At 42.5% G+C, this 19,627-nt stretch overlaps 1 protein-coding gene across 7 annotated transcripts in view; it reads left to right on the top strand.

The window, feature by feature from the left end:
* The window catches only part of cv-c (RhoGTPase activating protein), a 557,988-nt gene that overhangs the window by 535,516 nt on the left and 2,845 nt on the right, over positions 1-19,627 (top strand). For all 7 annotated transcript variants that reach the window (XM_075882224.1, XM_075882223.1, XM_075882227.1 and 4 more), the window contains 6 exons: positions 1,196-1,326; positions 4,458-4,649; positions 8,185-8,298; positions 8,881-9,041; positions 11,780-11,905; positions 17,410-17,589. In XM_075882224.1, coding sequence (XP_075738339.1) covers positions 1,196-1,326; positions 4,458-4,649; positions 8,185-8,298; positions 8,881-9,041; positions 11,780-11,905; positions 17,410-17,589 — 904 coding nt within the window. The remainder of the gene's footprint in view (positions 1-1,195; positions 1,327-4,457; positions 4,650-8,184; positions 8,299-8,880; positions 9,042-11,779; positions 11,906-17,409; positions 17,590-19,627) is intronic.

Genomic DNA, 19,627 nt, shown 5'->3' on the forward strand with positions numbered 1-19,627 from the left:
TCTACTCTGCTCGCTCCGAGCATATAAATGTGAAGTGACATCCTGTTGCATCTTGTTCGATCAGTGAAATAGGTTGCTACTCGCAGCACGGTGCAACATTAAAATGAGAGAAATTCAGCTTTTTTATTTTTATTTATTCAAGTACCCCAAGGGCCCACTAGGAGCATTGCATAGGGGCGGAAGCAGTAATACAATATAATTTTTCCAGAGAATAAATTATTGTTGATTAATACAAATATACAGTACAGAAATCCACTCACATAATAACAAGGCAAGCAATACAACAAGTAATATAACATCGGATAAAGCAGTTGATGAGAGTTACAGGGTTTTAAATACGTAAGAAATTCTGAATTATACAAGAAAGGTTCAGTTATATTAGCAATCCCGGAAAGTAATTCATTTCTTTCTTTTATTGATGGTGTTAAAGGCGAATTTTTGTATTTTTCTGTACGGGCAAAGATGGCGTTGACATTGAGAGCATGATCGGTGTGACTAGAAGTATGAGTCCCGCATGAAGTGTTGATTGATAGACACTGCATGATGTAACGTCCATAGCTTTATCAGTTATTGATTTTTGCAGTGAACATTATTGCTTCCAGCTCTTACCACAACAATAAGATATAATATGATCACCAGGGCTACATGCATGGGAAGACCGTAAGGAAAGATCGCTAAAATGGAGAGATGAGCCTTCTCTAGTCACTCAGATTTTGAACCCAGAGTAAATTATCTGAAAAATAGGGCACATAGGTCAGCTATGCGCTGAGCTGCACAATGCCCATAACTAATAGCCATGTATGAGCCGACTACAAACACTTAACGTGTCATTGAGTCTGGGCAAAGCCATATACCTGGCCTCATACTGAAATTTATGTCGGGTTAGCCAAACGAAATTCCGCATGCAAGTAAACACCCACTTGAGGGGTCACTGATAGTGCTTTGAAAATGCAGCATAATATTTTGTTACAGGCATTCTGTAATGTACTCAATTGTTTTGGTATGCACATAATTGAAGCTCACATGGTATATTTTCATCTTACAGATGTGTTTTATAAAGGCGTCTTTGTTATACACAATGTTACTTTTTTTTCCTGTAACTTTGTTGGTGACATCTTTTTCGAGAGTTGCACCTCTCGCTAAAGTGCTGCTGTGGAATTATGGTCATAATACTTAGGCTCCACATTTATTGCAGACATTCCAGAAGAACTGCGACTGGACGCGCTGCAGGCAGCAGTCCTCCTCATTCCAGACGAGAATCGAGAAGTGCTCGAAACACTACTTGTGTTTCTCGACGATGTGTGCAGACATGCACAAGAAAACCAGGTACACTGAGCCTTTCAATTATTAAATGTGAAGCATTTTTTAACGAACTGCAGGCTTTTTGAGCATTTCTGTCTACTTATCTATCGACCTATCTAGCTGCCTACGTCTGGGTCCTCTCGTGATTGATGTCAGAGGGTAAATTGGTATGGTTGGGTAAGAGAGTTTGAAAAATATGGCATGTCTGGTCATGACATGAAAAATGTGAATATCCTGCCAAATACGTTGTCAAATGCTTTTGTCCAGACATGTGGTATGCGCCATGGGTGATTGATAGTCAGCTAGTCGGTCAACAAACTGCATTCTGGTCAGGTGATTGAGAATTTTTATCTACCCCGAAGACTCGACGAATGCAAAGATGAAAAAAATCAGGATCTCAACTGAAATCGAACCCAAGCATTCTGTGTGGCAATCAGGTATTCTACCACAGAGCCATGCCAGGTCTTGAAATGTTTTGGAAAAAGACGCAACACAGGCATAAGCTCCATGTAACCTCAGTTGTGGTTGCAGTGCTGGCTATTTAATTTTACATTAAAGCAAGAAACATTACATATGTTATGTAGACCTATGACACAGACATCATGCCAAGTTAGTGTCCTATGGTGGTTTCAATGTTGAGTCCATTTTTATAGCTGTCTAATACGCAGTACATTTGTATTCTTATGATTATTCAAATGTTGCTCTACCCCTGGGGAATATGTTGACGAAAGTTGTGTGTGATATTCACATGGTCATGCACATCGTAAAGTGCACTTCGTTTCAATAATATTTACGTCTGTACTCTAACGCGAATGCTGATGTTGTGTGAGACTATAAGTTACCCAGTGTAGTCATGAGTAGACGCCAATATATAGTGGACATTCCTGGTAAGCCCACGATGTGCACTCGACTACTGCAGTTAACGTTGATCCACCTCGTAACGCTTGCCTCCAAGCCAAAAATATTCAGCATAGAGAGATATTCTCTGGCTAATTCTCATGAAACTGATTCCCACGAGGTGTGGGATCTGCCGAATTTTGTATGAGGTGAAGATGACGTTTACTCTTAGGACAGGTAGTAACCATAGAGCTGAACCATGGGAGTGGAAGACTTAACTTAAAACTTATTCTTATGACTTAAGTCAACCTTAGCCATAAGTCCATCCTTAATGCGTATCAGAAACCTACCTTTTACTTACCGTGGAACTTTTCTCGTACTTAAGTAAGGCTTGATTAAGGTAGCCTATGACCTACTTTAAGGCTTTATTAAACAACACGTAGCGGGATGACAACTTTGCGCATTTTGTTTATTATGTGGACTGCAAAGAAGTATTGAATGGCACAGCGTATGTATAAAAATCACCGCCGTGGCCGGTCTTCAATGATCGACGGAACCTGGTTGAGACATACGACAAGCAGAAATTCTTGTGCCGCCCCCACTTAACAAAAAGTGCCAAGAACAATCTGCTTGCTGGGCTGTTTCTGCAGGAAAATATCCATGGTTGTAGGTTCGTTGTGCCCGATCTCGTGCAGCTGCTCCTCACATCGCAATTTCATGGAGCAGGCACGTTTCAGCTTGGGAGCGACGGCCTTGTCAATGTCTCGTAGTCGACCATGTCACGAGTATACAGTCCAGCAGATACCTGCTATGGTTTCAAAAACACTTTTTCCTGTACCCGTAAAACTTCCCGAAGTGGCACAAACACTTTTCTAGTTGTTTGGTCGGCCGTTCACGAGTGCACAGTGTGTCAGCTGTTGAATTTTACTGTGAGCTGCTTCCACGTTTTTCATTTTCTCTGAAAGCACATGGCGTCCGTCTTGGTACTTGTTCACAAAATTTGTAAGGACGTACCCACTTTGTCGGTGAAGTTCATTTCGCCCCGCCGCGGTGGTCTAGTGGCTAAGGTACTCGGCTGCTGACCCGCAGGTCGCGGGTTCAAATCCCGGCTGCAGCGGCTGCATTTCCGATGGAGGCGGAAATGTTGTAGGCCCGTGTGCTCAGATTTGGGTGCACGTTAAAGAACCCCAGGTGGTCAAAATTTCCGGAGCCCTCCACTACGGCGTCTCTCATAATCATATGGTGGTTTTGGGATGTTAAACCCCACATATCAATCAATCGGTGAAGTTCACTTCAGTGCCCCGTTCCACAATAAATGCAACTTATAAAAAAATGGTGTAAGACTGCTCAATATTGAATAAATCTAGTGAAATTAAAAAAAAAAAGTGAAAGAAAACAGCAAACATTGAAACGAGCTCGATAACACCACCGAACACAGCAAAAACATACAAGACGTCAAAATAACAAAAATCACTAGACCAGTCCACTGCGTGGACTTGAGTTGCAGAAAAGTGGCTTGACAAAAAACGTGTATATCACTGAAAACTGCCGGTGCCTAAACAAACATTGCAGCCGTTTAGGTTTGGCTGCTTCTGTGCATACTGTTGCTGGGTTCCTGCAGTATATTGCTGCTTGAGGTAATGACTTCGTAGCAAAAATTTACCTACTCTCGCACCGAGAGCCAATACTTGATGAGTTAAGGGCGCCTTATGGAGCAGACGCCTGGAGGCTTACAGAGAGGGTTCAACTAAAACTGAGAATGATAGAGCGGGCAGATGGAAAGCAAAATGTTTGGTGTAACCTCAAGAGAAAGGAACAGAGCAGAGTGGTTCCGGAAACAAATAGGGGTTAAAGTAATCATAGTTATGGATGTAGAAGAAATGGACATAGACTGGGCACATAGCACTTATGCAGAATAACCACTGGTCAATAAAGGTAAAAGATTCCAAGAGAAACTGAATTCCAAGAGAAAGCAAATGTGTCAGAGGAAAACGAAAAATTGAGTGGGCAAATGAGAAGTTTCAATGAAAAGAAGTTTGCAGCTGTAACATGGCAGCAGAAAACACAGGATTGGGTTAATTGGTGACACATGGGAGAGGCCTTGGCCCTGCAGCGGGCGTAGTTAGGCTTCTGATGATGATGATAAAAATCAGAGCACTTGGGATGCATGACCTCATCAACTTTCCATTTTCCTGCTGTAGTGTGAGAGCGAGTAAAACTTTGGCTATTGAAGAAAAAGCAGGACTTGACTGTGGACACCCTAAAACTGGTCCACGAGCATCACCTCTCATTCTGAAGACTCCCTGTTTCTCTTTCAGATGACCGTGGCCAACATCGCAGTGTGCATTGCACCGTCCCTTTTTCAACTGGCGGTGCCACGAAGCGCGAGTGCGAGTCCACGAAGGCGAGCAACTACGGTGGGCATTCCTGACCAGCGTGAACTCAACGAGAATAGAGCTGCCCACGAGTGCCTGGCACGAATGATTGTCGACCACAAGAAACTATTTCAGGTGTGCCACTCATGATGTGCTGGCCATGCAGCAGCATTTGCCGTGTAACTTTTCAGTGAGACTAGAGTGTGCACAGCTCCTTAGTGTGCTCAGCAAAAGCTTTAGCAAAGTTTCACATTGGCACATCTGTTGTACTTTTTGCTTATGTATGGCTGTTTTATTTGTATCGTATCCATTAAGTTCATTTGAATTCATAATGTTTAAATTAGGGTGTCATGCTGAACCTAAACTGATAACTCCTCCTCAACAGCAATTTCAACTGAACCTGAACCCAATACGAACCATTATTGTTGGATTGTGCCTGAACCTAAGCCAAACCTGGAGTGAAAAAATCGTCTTTGGTTATTGATTTACAATGCAATAGCTCAACAATATGGGGTAATAACAGAACAACAAAACAAAAGTGATACCTTGCCGGCGACACCCAATAGCAGATTGCAGTGGCTCACAAGTAGCGTTGCATATGAGAATGACAATAGACTACAGTTGTCTGCTTGAATTGATAGCGTTTGTATTTACACTTAGATATTTCAGTAGGGCATTCAGCAGCTGAAGCTTTTGGCAGCGGAATTATGTATTTAAGTTTGAATGTTATGTCAGCTTACTACTGTTACTAAAAAACACGTGGCTGATCGCTCTGTCTAGGAATCGGTGTAAGACGAGAGGGAAAAGTGTTTTTACAGAGGTAGTTGAGCGTTTGGTGCGCACTGTTTCACCACAAGGGCGAAGGAATGAATGCTATAGCAACAAATTGCAAAGTCACGCGAAGAATAGCAAGCAGCTCGGAACTTTCAGTGCGCACCTCAAGCAGAAAGCACGCACGAATTGAGCATACACAGGATGAGCGAGGAATAACTGTCGCAGCTCGACAATTAAAGCACACTGTTCAAACAGAAAGAAAGACACACGAAACAAATGCACAAGTATACATAGAACAAGTGCAAACTGTCAAAATTCTTATTTCTTCGTGTGTGAGCAGCGCGATCCTTTTGTAAACACGGCCATGGCAGCTAGCGAAGTGACCTTCGTGCTTTCCCAAATCACGAGTGTGATAAGTGCGCGCGCAGGAGAGACCAGGCTCTGTGGAAGCAGCTCTCATTGAAACGGGAAAGGCGACAACCTTTAGAGCACGCACAACGCGAGCCCTTTGCGCCATTTCGCTACTGATAACGAAAATGCACTGACGTTGCAGAGCTCTGAGGACCATTTAACAATATATGGCGTATATAAATAGCTTGCCTTTAGCAATCCTGACAATGTACCATAAAAAAACCAGAATATAGGTCGACACTGAAAGCTTTGAATCATTGAAAAAGACATTTTAAAGAAATTGCTAAGTATCGCGGCACACCCTTACCTTGGTAAATATGCGACACAACCAGCTGCACTGCGGTGGCATTTTTTTTATTTGGACACTAATCCTGTGTAGTTAAATGCCAAAACGCCACAAAGTAGTGTCACTCGGACTCGTCCGAACTTGAGCCGGACGGCGTCTTTCTTTCACTAGTAACAGCCCAAAGTGCAGCGCCCTTCGTTCCATTCAATGCGTCACTGATGCAGCATTTTTGGAAAGACGAAAATACGCCGCCAGAGCAGGAAGCCCTTCCGCTTCATAAATTGGCGCACCTAGAATGACAATCCTTTGAATTACTCCCTCGTGAGCCCAAGTCACGTGTTATCTCGAGAGCTTTCACGCGGATGCACTCCACTGTTATGGGTAGCGACCTTGTACGCAGCTCCAGGACGAATTTTATTTTTTATTTGGACACTAATCCTGTGTAGTTAAATGCCAAAACGCCACAAAGTAGTGTCACTCAGACTCGTCCGAACTTGAGCCGGACGGCGTCTTTCTTTCACTAGTAACAACCCAAAGTGCAGCGCCCTTCGTTCCATTCAATGCGTCACTGATGCAGCATTTTTGGAAAGACGAAAATACGCCGCCACAGCAGGAAGCCCTTCCGCTTCATAAATTGGTGCACCTAGAATGACAATCCTTTGAATTACTCCCTCGTGAGCCCAAGTCACGTGTTATCTCGAGAGCTTTCACGCGGATGCACTCCACTGTTATGGGTAGCGACCTTGTACGCAGCTCCAGGACGAATTCGGCAAGTAATGTTTTTAGTTTGGGGTGCGCTGTAGTCCATCCGTGAAACAATGTTTGTTTTTTGGTTGCTGCAGGATGTGATGTGCTGCTTTTGCCTCCTCCAATATCGGACGCTTTTTTCCAATGCACTGAATTCCCTTTGTGCCCCACTAGGTTGCCGTGCGCTTCGGCATATTTGTTAACTTTTTTTAAAGCCTATTGTAAACTACCGTTGACTACCACTCATTTCTGAAGGAAATAGAAAAAAGGAAACAGCAAACTGACAGCAGATAACCGATCGACCCAAAATGACATTGCTAGGACACTGTAGGCCTTGCCTAGCATTGGCCAATGGAGCCGCTGCTGATGCTCTCAATGACAATGGAGGCTTTTCTTTCTTCCTTTCTTTCTTTCCTTTTTTCTTGCTTGCTTTATTTATTCAATACCGCAGACTTTATACAGGTCCAAGCAGGGTGAGGGCAAAAAAACAACAAAAAACGAAGCAATCGCAAATATAGGTAATACAATTTGCAATTATCCCGTTGTGATTAAAGGCTACAAAGAATTATTCTAGTCTATTATGGTGTGCAAGCTATCAAATGTGGATGAGGGTGTAGTCAGATATCATCGCTAACAAGTAACATGCAGGTATCGTTGAAGTTTTATTCATCTTTAGACTTTGCGTCCACGTAAAAGTGGTAATACCGTGTTAACCGCGAGAAGCGGGATATGTGGGGCCATCTGGAGGCGCAAAAAAGAACCTGACAAGCAGGAAACGTATTCTATTTCTTTGCTGATGCTCATGCGTGGTAGCTATATTGCATTGACCTCTGTGCGTATACTGGAATGCTTTGCACGACAAAACACACCAATATAGCTAACTGAGGCACGAGCGAACATGGCTGAAGCGGGCATCCTTGAGCACCTCTGCAGTGCTACTTGGAACAGGGTTCATTTCAGAATCGCTGTTCAGCAAAAGGTCGATCTAAGAAAAAATAATCCGCGACGTCGCGAATCGCAGGGATTCCAAGCTTCAGACTATCGTATTGAACCCGAGTTGACACTTTGTACGGCGACGACAGCAATGCAGGTGACAAGGCATGACTGAATGTGTCCGCCTAGCAGATTAAATGTTTGCGAAGCAGCTGAGCCTGACATCACTCTTTTCTGTGGAGAAGTGGTCAGCAGTGGTGTGATCTAGAGGTGACCGCGAGATAGCGCTACCGCTGGTGCTCCCAGCGCGACAAATGGCGAGATTGCCGGCCGTTTTTGAATAGTGCTAGATCCTAGTGATATAAATCAATAAAAGTGATAGTTATTCATCCCTCAGTTGCGTTTTAGCTCGTGAATCGCTGCTGCGGGGTCTATAGCTACTCGCTGACGCAAAAATTTTGGCATGAGTAAATTTGATGTCAGTGCTCTTTTTAAGAAGAAAATTTACACATAATGCAGATTTCGCTGGAAACACTGCAACAGTGTCGTCTGGAACAGTATGAACCAATGACCTTAGATGAGCTGGGAAGCCTCAAGTCATACCTCGAAGGATGCCTTCATGCCCTTGTTACTGTAAGTACAGATGTGTTCTCATTCAAGATAACTGTTTATGTTACTTCCAATAGCAGCCAGTGATATATCAGTCTAAAAATGTATGACATGCGAAAAAAAAGGAAGATCGATATCATTAAGTTTTAAATCTGTGAACAGCGGGTATTTAAGTGGAGGTTTGGCCAAGTAGCTTGAAGGGATGTAGAACTAAAATCTCTGATAATTTTATGTGAATATTCCACCTCCAGTGTGAGTTCTTGTGATGTCTAAGCTCCTTGCATCATTAGTTCAGTTCTAGTTGATTGTTTGTCAATGTGAAAAGAGCACCAGTGCATTCAGGAGTAACCATAGATCGAATTTAGAATAATTTGCCTTCGTACATCTGCTTTGTTCTCCGCCTCTATTGCATTGCCAGGATGTGTTTGAGTTTAGAGAAATGTACATAACATGTGTGAGCCTGCCTTGATATGTCTTTTAAGTACACTTCTCATTTTACCCTTCACCTTTCAAAATAAACGCAATAAAAAATTTGTTTCTCTCATTGACTGCCACAAAAATTTTGATGGTGTTACAAAGGTTGAACTTTCATTCACCGACCTACAGGAGGCTCGGGAGAAGAGCAAAGGCTGGGCAAATGTGCAGCACACTGACGTTGACTTGGCCTTCAAAAAGCCAGGGGACGGCCTTCCACTGCGGCTGTGGCGATGTGTTGTCGAGGTTGAAGCTCCCCCAGTTGAGCTTCTCACAAGGATTCTTCGTGAACGGTGAGTCTGCAGTGACAAACCGTCCAAGCCAGAGTTGCCAAGTATAGAAAGTATAAAAAATTGAATTGGATGCGTTGTGGAGCCTCCAATGACATGGCTGTTCAGACTTCTAAAGTTAAGGCTTTGAAGTTTGACCGCAGTTGAACAAGTTTCATAACTTTCAATAACTGTTGATTAAGGTGCACGAAATTTAACTATGAAAATCATTGTAATCTGAACTTGGATACCTTCAATGCTAGAGCACAATATAGTGAGGCTAGTCTAGCTGTGCTATTCGAGGAATTAGAGGGTGTTAAATAGGATGTAATAGTGCTCAGCGAAGTTAAGAAGACACGTGAGGCTTATACAGTGCTAAAGAACGGACACGTCTAATGCTACCGTGGATTAGTTGACAGAAAAGATCTAGGGGTGGGGTTTCTTATACACAAGAATATGGCTCGCAACATAGAGGAATACTTTAGCATCAGTGAGAGGGTGGCAAGTACCATAATTAAGTTTAACAAAAGGTACAAGATGAAGGTGGTACAGGCCTATGCCCCTACATCGAGCCATGATAATAATTTGATTGAATGCTTCTATGAAGACGTAGAGTCGGCCATTAATAAAGTAAGGACACAGTATGCTATTTTGGTGGGTGAAATTAATGCCAAAGTAGCCAAGAAACAGGCCAGAGACGATGGAGTGGCGGAATATGGCATCGACTCTAGAACTGCCAGAGGGTACCGCATTTACTCGCGTAATTCTCGCACCCCCCACATCGCCCAAGAAAAATACGATTTATTTTTTTTTCTCGAGTAATTATCGCACCCCCAAAAACTGCCGCAATAATGTCATCTGCTCGTTCCAGCCACTGATGATGATAGCGCCTGTCATATGGCGCCATCTCTGAAGCATCAAGCATACTATTGCACGCAGATTCAATTCAATCCAAGCCAAGCCGAAGTGGCCAGTGCGCATTGCAGGCGTTTTTCGTATGGTGTGTCGATAATCTTGGCACGTTATGGGGTGATACTGAAGCTACACGGCTTCTTCAAGTTGCAAGTGATAGATCATGCACTAAACGACGTAACAGGGCCGCCAGTAGGCCCTTCGGAGTCTACGAGTTTTGTGTTCGCTATTGGTGACGACAGCTGAAAGCCACCAAGGCGCGTTGGGCCTGCTGTGGGCCTAAAACTGGGATTGATGGTAAACTTTATTTCTTCAGAAGGAAACTGCGGACAATTCTGTTAAATGGACATCAGCCCAATACTGACGCCCTACACTTACCTTTTGAGGGCTCCTGTTGAGCTCCGACTGCTACCGCTACGCCCGCAACGCCCACAAGCTTCGCGTATGGTATTCTAATTCTCGACTATTTGCTTCTACCTTTTATGTTTCAAATAAATCTTGCCTTGTGTTGAACCTCTGCTTTTATTGTGTAGGTAAGTTCTAATTAGTACTTTGTAAAGCTTGCTGTAAGTTGCTGGTGTGAGAATCCCAATTTGTGGCCACTTAGTTTTTTTTTTTTTTCGCTCTCTGCGTTTTCGTGGAAAGTTTTCCCCGCGTAATTCTCGCACCCCCCAACTTTGCATCAGGTTTCCGGCAAAAAAAGTGCGAAGATTTTGCGAGTAAATACAGTACATAGGAAACCAGCTACCTGCTGCTAATAAAAATATAGAGTTTATAAATAAATCAGATGAACACGGCACATTTTTCTTTACTTGTGTAAGCTAAGCCCCTTTGGGATATTTTATTCGGGAAGCTTCGGGACTGAGGGGAAAATATCAAAACACGGAATAACGCATAGCCGCTTCACTGGCGAGCACTCCTGACGTTTGTTTCCGAGCTGTCTTAAACATCATCGGAGAAGCTGCTCAATTCACCGTCATTGTTATCTTCACTATTAGACTCAACATAAGCATCTGTATTGTAATCATCATCACTTAAAAAATATCACGAAAATCAAAAGCTTCTTTTTCGTGTTGAAGGGCCAGCTATGCACGAATTACTGCCACCACAGCGCGTCTTTTCATACAAAAACCGTGCTTTTGCCCCAAGAGAAAACTAAATCATCAAGCAAATGATGTCATCTAGGGCAGTGGTTCTCGGCCATGAATGTGTCGGGGACCCCTTGTTGACTGGTGGTAGTGATGGGGGACCCCTTATAGCAGAGGGTGGGGGTCCCTTAGGTAAATTAACATAACTGGAGTGTGAAACAGGTGCCTTTTATAGCTACCAAAAACATCAAACAAACGTACCACATCGCTTCATTTTGGACAGTTCATCAACACGTGGCACAGTCACGCTTAAAGAAAAATGGGGGTGAGGGTTTCGCGTATTATAGAAATAGCTTCGCGCACCCCCTAGGGTCCGCAGACACCCCTTTGAGAACCACTGATCTAGTGGATGACGTGCAATCTAAGCTTTCGATGAGCGCTTCTCTACCTGAATACTACAGAGGAGTCGTAGTCCACTAGAACGAGCTCCGCTTGTTCAGAGCAGTCTGGGCAGGACAAACTCTACTCATCCAAGGCACTTAAGGAGTTAAAGGGCAAAGCAACGCATGGGAAATTAAGAGCACATACAGCTATGTTTAAATACTACAAAACTGGGCCTTGATTACAGAGTGTTTAAGGAATCCTGCAGCTTGTCAAGATACTCTACAATGTTTTCATGATAAAAGGTGTGACTAGGTATCATCGCTCTACATAAAGTAGGAGACAATTTAAAATAGAAGCTTTCTTCTGGTTGGTTGACAGGCACATCTGGGACAACACACTTATCAAGTGGCGACACATTGCCAGGCTGGACAAGCAGAGCGAGGTCATCCAGTACATCTGTGGCTCTATGAGGCCGCATGCACCAAGGGACTTCTGCGTGCTAAGGTAAGCACAGTCAGCAAAATATTCTACATCTTGGCTTCACAGCACCCTGCATTTGCATATCTTTTTAAAATGTGAGCTTATAGGCAAAGGAACTTTTCCGTAATTATGTACAGTGTCTGCAATGGTTTTAACTAACATGGAAAAAATGAATGATTGTGTGATAATTTTTTAAACTAAGGCTGACATTCTCAAGTTTTGGGTGCTGTAATTGAATTTATGGGTGGCTTTTACGAAATATTTCTGTGTCGATTTTTCTTGCGGAGTCACACAGTTGTAAACATGATGTCTGTTATTGAAATTCTGGGATTTTAAACAAGTTTTACAGAAATTGAGGACTTGAAAGGGTACTGAACAAAGCTTTTGTCTCCGAGATCTATTGTTGGGCTAAAAAAAATTGGGTGCTAAAATCGGTAAACACAGCCTTCATTGCAGACAGAAACTGGCGGGAAGTGATGAGTCTAAAGTGTTTTTCACTAACTACCGTGCTGTGCATTAACAAAGCCGAAGTTTAATGCCACCTGAAATAAATGTGTCAACTATGGTAGACATCGCCTGCATCTCTCAACCCTCTCAACGCCCACCGCAGCATTCGGAACCACTATGAAGGAGAGTGAACAATGCTCCTGAGTGAAATAAAGTCCCTTAATGGTGGGGCATGTCTCAGTGCCTTTGTGGAAGAGAGAGAGGGCGACGTGAAGAAGGGATGGAGAAAGAGAAGTAGCCAGACAAAACAACCTGCACCCTGCATGTGTCATGGTGACTGCCATCATGGATCAGGCTGGTGTGCCACATGTTGACCACACTCATAAAGCTAACTGTTCAAAACTATGTGAAACAAGCTCTGTTTTTCAGAACAGGCTCATCTTCCAAGTATAATTTTTATGCCTTTGTAATTGCTTTGGGTTTATCATTTGTTGTCATTGCTCACCATTTCCTGCCATCACAGAGTAGCACTGTGCCGGCCTAGGCGACTTGTGGTGATTTCACTGGTTCTGTGGTAGGAATTCTTTAAGCTTTGACAAGTTTGAGAAACTTTGTGTTTTTATAGTGCATAGGTTGGAACACCTTTTCTTTTTGTTCAGTATTCTTCTAACTAAAAAAAGTCAGTTTTGCTGCAAGGGCTGATCAATGAATGTGATAGCAATCAATTTGAATGTCACATTAAGGACAGAGAGCAGATTGAATATAGAAGCATGCTGTTCAAATACAAAGAATGCACGAAAAAAACACACACAGGACAAGCACTAACAGCGTTCACAGCTCAACACCTAATGTGCTACTCAAACACAAAGGACGTATGAAATGTACGCACAGGTACACACAGAAATAGCGCCACAGTTGTTACTTCACTGTGTTTGAACAGCGCGCTTCTTTTGGAGACAGGGCCTCTGCAGCAAGCGAAGTGACTTTTGTGCGCTCTGTGACCTAAACCCAATCTGTCCGCGAAAGCAATCAATGAATAAACTTCTCCCATCTCAAGATCAGCACATGCCCGCCTGGGCATGGGTGACCAAGCACTATAGTGCAAAGGGTAGGTTGACGAGTTAATGCATATCGACAAGTGGGGCACTGAGCAGGTGCCAGACGCACGCTTTGCACTATCTCGCTGGTAATGCAGAGAACACACTAATATTGACCAGTGGCAAATGGTGTATATAAATAGCTCGCGGTTAGTATGCTGAAGGATGTGTGCTTCTATGGCTGAGCAGTTAACATTCCGTGTTGCAGAGCAAAAGGTTGCATTGACCATTCGATGCCACACGTTGGAAAATAATTTTCTGAATTATTTTTCTTTGTGGCTGTATAAATACAGTTTATTTGTGGCTTTATATATACAAAACACGCTGAACACACAGTGTATTGCAGTTTTTCGCCAAAATGGAAGAGAAAAAATAAATAAAATAAAAATGAATGAACTATCATAGTCGTAAAACAATAGCACCCTGAGAATAATAAAAAAAATTTTGTATTAGTTACTCAAGTTGCCACTAATAATATATAAATTATTTAGCGTGACACAGTTACACTTGGGTGCTTTAAATTTGAAGCACCCTCTAAGGCACACAATTTTTTTTGCGAATTAGAACGCCCTAATAACTACTACTCCTATTCACATATAAATGCACGATTTTTTTTTCAGCATGGTCGGAGATGTTCGAAAATTGACCCGGTATACTTCGTATGAAATGGCCGATAGTGTGTGTGTGGAAAACTGCCAGGCCCGTGCAGAATGCACAGAACAGTCACAGCAAAAGCTAGAAGAATGGCTTTTCTAGAGCCTTTTTTAATGATAAAAACATTCTTGGGGCAACTATTACAAATACACTTGCAGGGTACCCACTATGCCATAAACCAAATTTTGTGTTGTGGGGAAGCTTCCACTATGCCTGTATTCATCATCCTTCAGAAAAGCGTGATACCTACTGCACTCTTCCGAGTTCTGTGGTAGGCTTGTGCAAATAGTGAATTTTCGGTTTGAAGCAAATTCGAAGCAAATAGTGATTTTGGATGAATAACTTCAAATCGAATTCAAATACTATATATCACATACTGCCAAAAAAGATGGGCATATTTGTCATGACCTAACTAATATGCACAATATTTAAAAAAAAAAGGAACTGAAGTAAGGCCTGTGCAAATGTCTTTTTTTTTTTTTTTTCAAAGAAAGCAGGAAAAACTCCTGGAAGTTATGTTACATTCTGAAATTTACTATACTTCGAGCATAAAGCCCTTATAACAACTTTTTAAACTTAAAGCATGATGAGTCGATGAGTTTAGTCGATGCGAGGGTAGTATGTTCATTCAGCCTTGAAGTGGGGTTTCGCGGCAGTCGGATTTCTTTTTGGTAAGTGTTTTCACGGTTTAGGACTCCTTTACTGCTGTGAAACCACATTTACAGGAGGTTACATGTGAATTAGTACATTTAGACAAGTGTTTTCACAGTTTAGAATTACTTTTCTGCAACGAAACCACCTTTACAAGGGCTATATGCTCGCTAATATATATTTATTTGTTCATCTCGAATACTTCAAAATTTTCAATTATTTCAATTTGAATCAAAGCAAATTTGAATACTCGAATATTCATTCTAATATTTGCACAAGTATATTCTGAGGTCTTATGTTCACTTTGTTGATGCTGTGACTGACGAGGAGGAAGAATTATGCCTGAGGCTTTTGTAATGAGTTGGAGCATTCAACGACCCGCTCATTATGCAATTGGCATTTTGTGATGCATGTTTATTACTTTACTGTTCTAAACCACTTTATTAGACATGTTAACTTGATTCCTTAGCCGTCATGCAGCCTTCATATGGTCTGTTGGCAATGGAGTTGAGCACAAAACCAGACTGTGCGCATACAAAACTGTGTAAGTCCACATCTAGTCCTCAGCGCTCACAGTTTTTTTTTTTTTTTCACTCTCGCAAACTTCTTTCAAGGTGAGAGGGACGCGACAGCAACCAAGTTTGAACGTCTACGTTAGTATAACTCATCCTCTGACGAAGGGAGGTCCCCTCCCAAAACTGTTTGGAAATAAATATATTTATCCTTGTTGACAACGCTCTCGTCGTGTTATATCACACATCTTCACGAATACAAACTGGCCCATTGAAATAATACTCTCAGTGTGTGTGTATATGTATATATATATATATATATATATATATATATATATATATATATATATATAATATACACACACACATATATACATACACAGGACGTGACAGCAATGGTTACGACAATGGCAAAAACCAGCTGAGAGTGACCATTTAAGTGTTGTCTCCATAAAATCTGCTTCGTATATTCGCTAGAGCATGGTCCATTCTTTTAAGTGCAACACATCCTGTCATGATCAGCAGTGTAGTTAAGAAAAGGAATTTTTTTCGCTCATAAATTTACATAGGAGCTGCAGTTTACTTGACTCTTTGTGCACATGTAGCTTGGACCTAGATTGACGTTCAAACTTCATAAATACTGCTACTCATAAAACACTTGTTTTTGATTAAATACAGCTCATGTTTGCCTTGAGTCTTTTTTAGCTAGACAAAGAAGGAATGCCATCAAATTATTACACGTAAATGGCAATGCTATTAGGTCTTTCACTATGCTGTGTAGTTACACATATCCCGAAGGAGTACGGCCACTAGCGTGGGTTCCGTCTTAGCGAGCCACAGGGCATGTGTTAGTCGTCGCCGTGGCGAGAACACGATACTGCTCAAGGTCGCAACACTCTATTGCCTGTGGCAACACCAAAACGCAGTACAGCCCGTTGCAAAGGCGCGGCGGGAAAGCAAATGGGCTTATCCTTGCCACGAGTGAAAAGTATTACACAGGGTGCCACGAGCACGTCTCCGTGGTTAAAGTGATTCACGGAGACACCGGGACCAAGGCCCGGTTGCTCGAGCGAAGGCAAAGCCGCTCGCGTTGGCTTCAGAGATATACGGGTCGGCGTAGCTTGGCCACGCACCAGGACGACGTACTGCCCTTCAGCCGAGCGTATGCAAAGGGGCAATGAAAGGTGTGTGTTCGCCTCGGGTGCCAGGCGCCGTCAGTGAAGTCCAACGAGCCTCAAACAACGGGAGTCGACGGACAGAAAAAGGAATGCATGCTCACTGTAAGCTGTCCCGGAGAATCTCTGACTCACTCCCCGACACTTGCAAGCGAAATGTCCCGAGAGACCCCGCGCGCGGCGCCACAGTTGACATCCGCTACTGGGTGAGAGGAGTTAAATGTCACTCCTTGCTCTCCCAGTGCGGCAGACAGCGGAGGAGGGGAGTCATGTCGGGACATGAGAACGCAGAAAAGGCGGCGGGCTAGCGTCAATTCCCACAGCTGTAAGATGAGATGAGCTAGGAAAAAATACAGGGACGTTAATTAGAAGCACACCTTGTTTGCAGGAAAAAGAGAGGTACAATAGACGAGAAAAACTGACAGAATTGTGCACATACTTACAGGAGCACACGAAATCTAGAGGTACTTGCAGAAATTTGTCAACTGTATCTAAACTAGCAGCACCTTCGTAGTCGTCTGCACCATAGAAACACCTGAAAACAATTTTAAGTTCAGTCAAGCCAAGTACCATTTCAAGAGGGTAGTGCTGGTGTCACAGCAAGTACTACTGCTTCGAGCATGCTCATTTGTCCCTTTGGTCCCTCAGGATTCTTGGCAGTTATCCATCTGAGTCTGCCTAGTGGCTCATTTAATATACCCTTATGAAACACCATTCAACGAATGCACGGCAGTGCACATGGGCATGTGTTAAGGATGATGAGCATTGTGCTGAATGTTTTTGCAGTGTCGGTAGTTTGATTTTCATATTACATTGCACAATTAGATTCCATTGATACAGAGTTAATTATTTGATCATTATTGTTTGTTCCTGTTTATACTGGGTGAATAAAAAGTTCCTTCTGCTTGCTCACTAACAGATTATTTTTCAAACTTTTTGGTCTGTTCGCAATTTCGAAACATTATTTGAAGTACTGCATTTGTGTTTTACAGGGCGTGGCATACGGAATTGACCAGGGGGTCCTGTGCCCTGGTGGAGCTCTCAGTCAATCATCCGGATGCCACTGTGCTCCTGCGTGGCGTCAGGGCAGCTGTGCTCGCTTCTCGTTATCTCATCGAGCCCTGTGGGGCGGGAAAGTCAAGGGTCACGCACATCAGCAGAGTTGATTTCAGGTGCCATTCCTGTTTCTTACCAAAATACAGACGAAAACATATACTTTTTCATTTTACCTGGAATTTTACCTCGGAGGGTCAAATATTTTACTACATGTCACCCCCAGGGCTATCTTTATTGCATATTTGAAATCTACTCCACAACATGTCTTGAAAAATATTTATTAACAGTTTTGGGATGACTATGAGCACTAGAAAAACTCATTCTATTTGGTTTTTATTATATTCAAAAACAGTTGAAAATGTAGAAGTGAAGGTGATTAATTCGTATTGGTGTCACTCCTGTGAAAGTATTATGTTGAGTGTAATCAAGAGTTTGCAAGAAGGGCTATTGGCATTGCTGTTGCATCTCGCTGCTGGAGGAGGAACTAACTTCATTTAGTAGCTTCTCAGATTGGAAAGGTTGCTTAAAAAATATTCATGTGCTTTTGGAGTGAACCACGGCAGATTTATGCGTTACCAAAGGAGAGCTTGTCATTGCACCATAAACAATTGGGTCGAAAAAAATCGATTTTTTGTCTCTTTAAAAAAAAAAGCACTAAGAGGAAGAGAAAATACATGATCCCACTTTACTACGAGACTTGGCAACATCTGTGCACAATGGGTGTCGCTTGACGTGCTGCTTCATGATGACGTTAGCTGTAAGACGATGTTTATCTCGAGGATCCTTTTCTCATACACAATGAGTTGCCTTATTTGTATGTAGACTGCAAATTTAGCAATTAGTGATGTAAAGCTGCCACGTAGTGCAAGGCAACTGGGAAGACAAGTTGCTTCAGCTGGAGCATTTAGGTACTTTCTGATTCAGCGCATAGGTTCAATGAGCGTCGAGCTCTTGCTATCTTGTCAACGTCAAGGTGTACATATCTGTGGCCATAACTTCACCGCTAATGGCACCATCAGATTGCCTATTATTATGCTTATCAGTGAGCAATCTCGAATACTCTTTGTGCGTATGCATAGTTCTTGGCATCAGCAGATCATCAGCTTAATAGAGAATAGAATCTGAACAAGCGGTATGGTTGTAGCACCTGGTGGAGCAGATCTCAACCATGCGCTTTCTACGTATGCCCCCTGATCTGCTTTGCCAGTAGTTCACTGCTGGAATGGATTGTAGAAGCCATAGAGTTTCATACAAGAAAATTAGAGGGAAATTTGTCATTATCGTATGAAACTCTATGGTGAAAGTCATGGAGAGGGAAGTACAGCAACCTGTTGAGTGTGCTGCCAGTTATGGCAGCACATTTCACAGGTGAAGGTCAACATGTCCTGCATTTTGCTAATAGGAAGGTGATCATCCTAGCGCCTTCTGACAGCAGACCAGACGAGCCGCCGCTCTGTGATGGCGAGTGTTTTCGGACAGCGGACAGCAAAGGATTAAAAATTAAAGCTTTGTTTATCTTTTAGTGTAAGAAATGTATGAACAATTTTGAACGGAAGTTCTTCATCATAACTTCATGCATATAATGTCAATGGACTTGGAGGCATGTTTACAGTGTGTCAGTGGTGTTTGACTCAACATGGCCACCACTTTCAGTTTTTGTGTGTTTAGCTTCTGGCCTTGCGATTTTAAGTCATGCTGCTTTGTGATGCCTGTAATGCGGCTCGCAACAGGAAGTGCTCTTCAAACACTCAAAGAAGAAAAAAGAATGCTTTTTAGAAGCTTAAATAAAATGCTTAATTTCAAAAATGTGCTGTCGTAGAAAAAACATAATGTCTCAAATAAATTGAACTGTTTTGTCTTGTGAAGTTTTGGCCTACATGATTAAGTAATTCGATGAAAGTCACTCCACTGATGATGCAGGTTTGTGCTGCAGGCTAACTGATGCAAGGAATATACGAGTTAATAGATAAGACACGAGAGTTTTGCAGCTTACAGTGAATAATAACCACATGTTCGAACTGCCTTGTACAGATTGCAGTTATATGAGTGGCAGAAGAAGGGTGTAAGGTCAAGGTATTGCAGGAAAATGTAAATAGAGGTGTGGTACTTGACACCAACAACTGAGAGTTAAAAACGAAGCTACAAGAAGCGGTG

The sequence above is a fragment of the Rhipicephalus microplus genome, chromosome 2, assembly GCF_043290135.1.
Source record: "Rhipicephalus microplus isolate Deutch F79 chromosome 2, USDA_Rmic, whole genome shotgun sequence".
Lineage (NCBI taxonomy): Eukaryota > Metazoa > Arthropoda > Arachnida > Ixodida > Ixodidae > Rhipicephalus > Rhipicephalus microplus.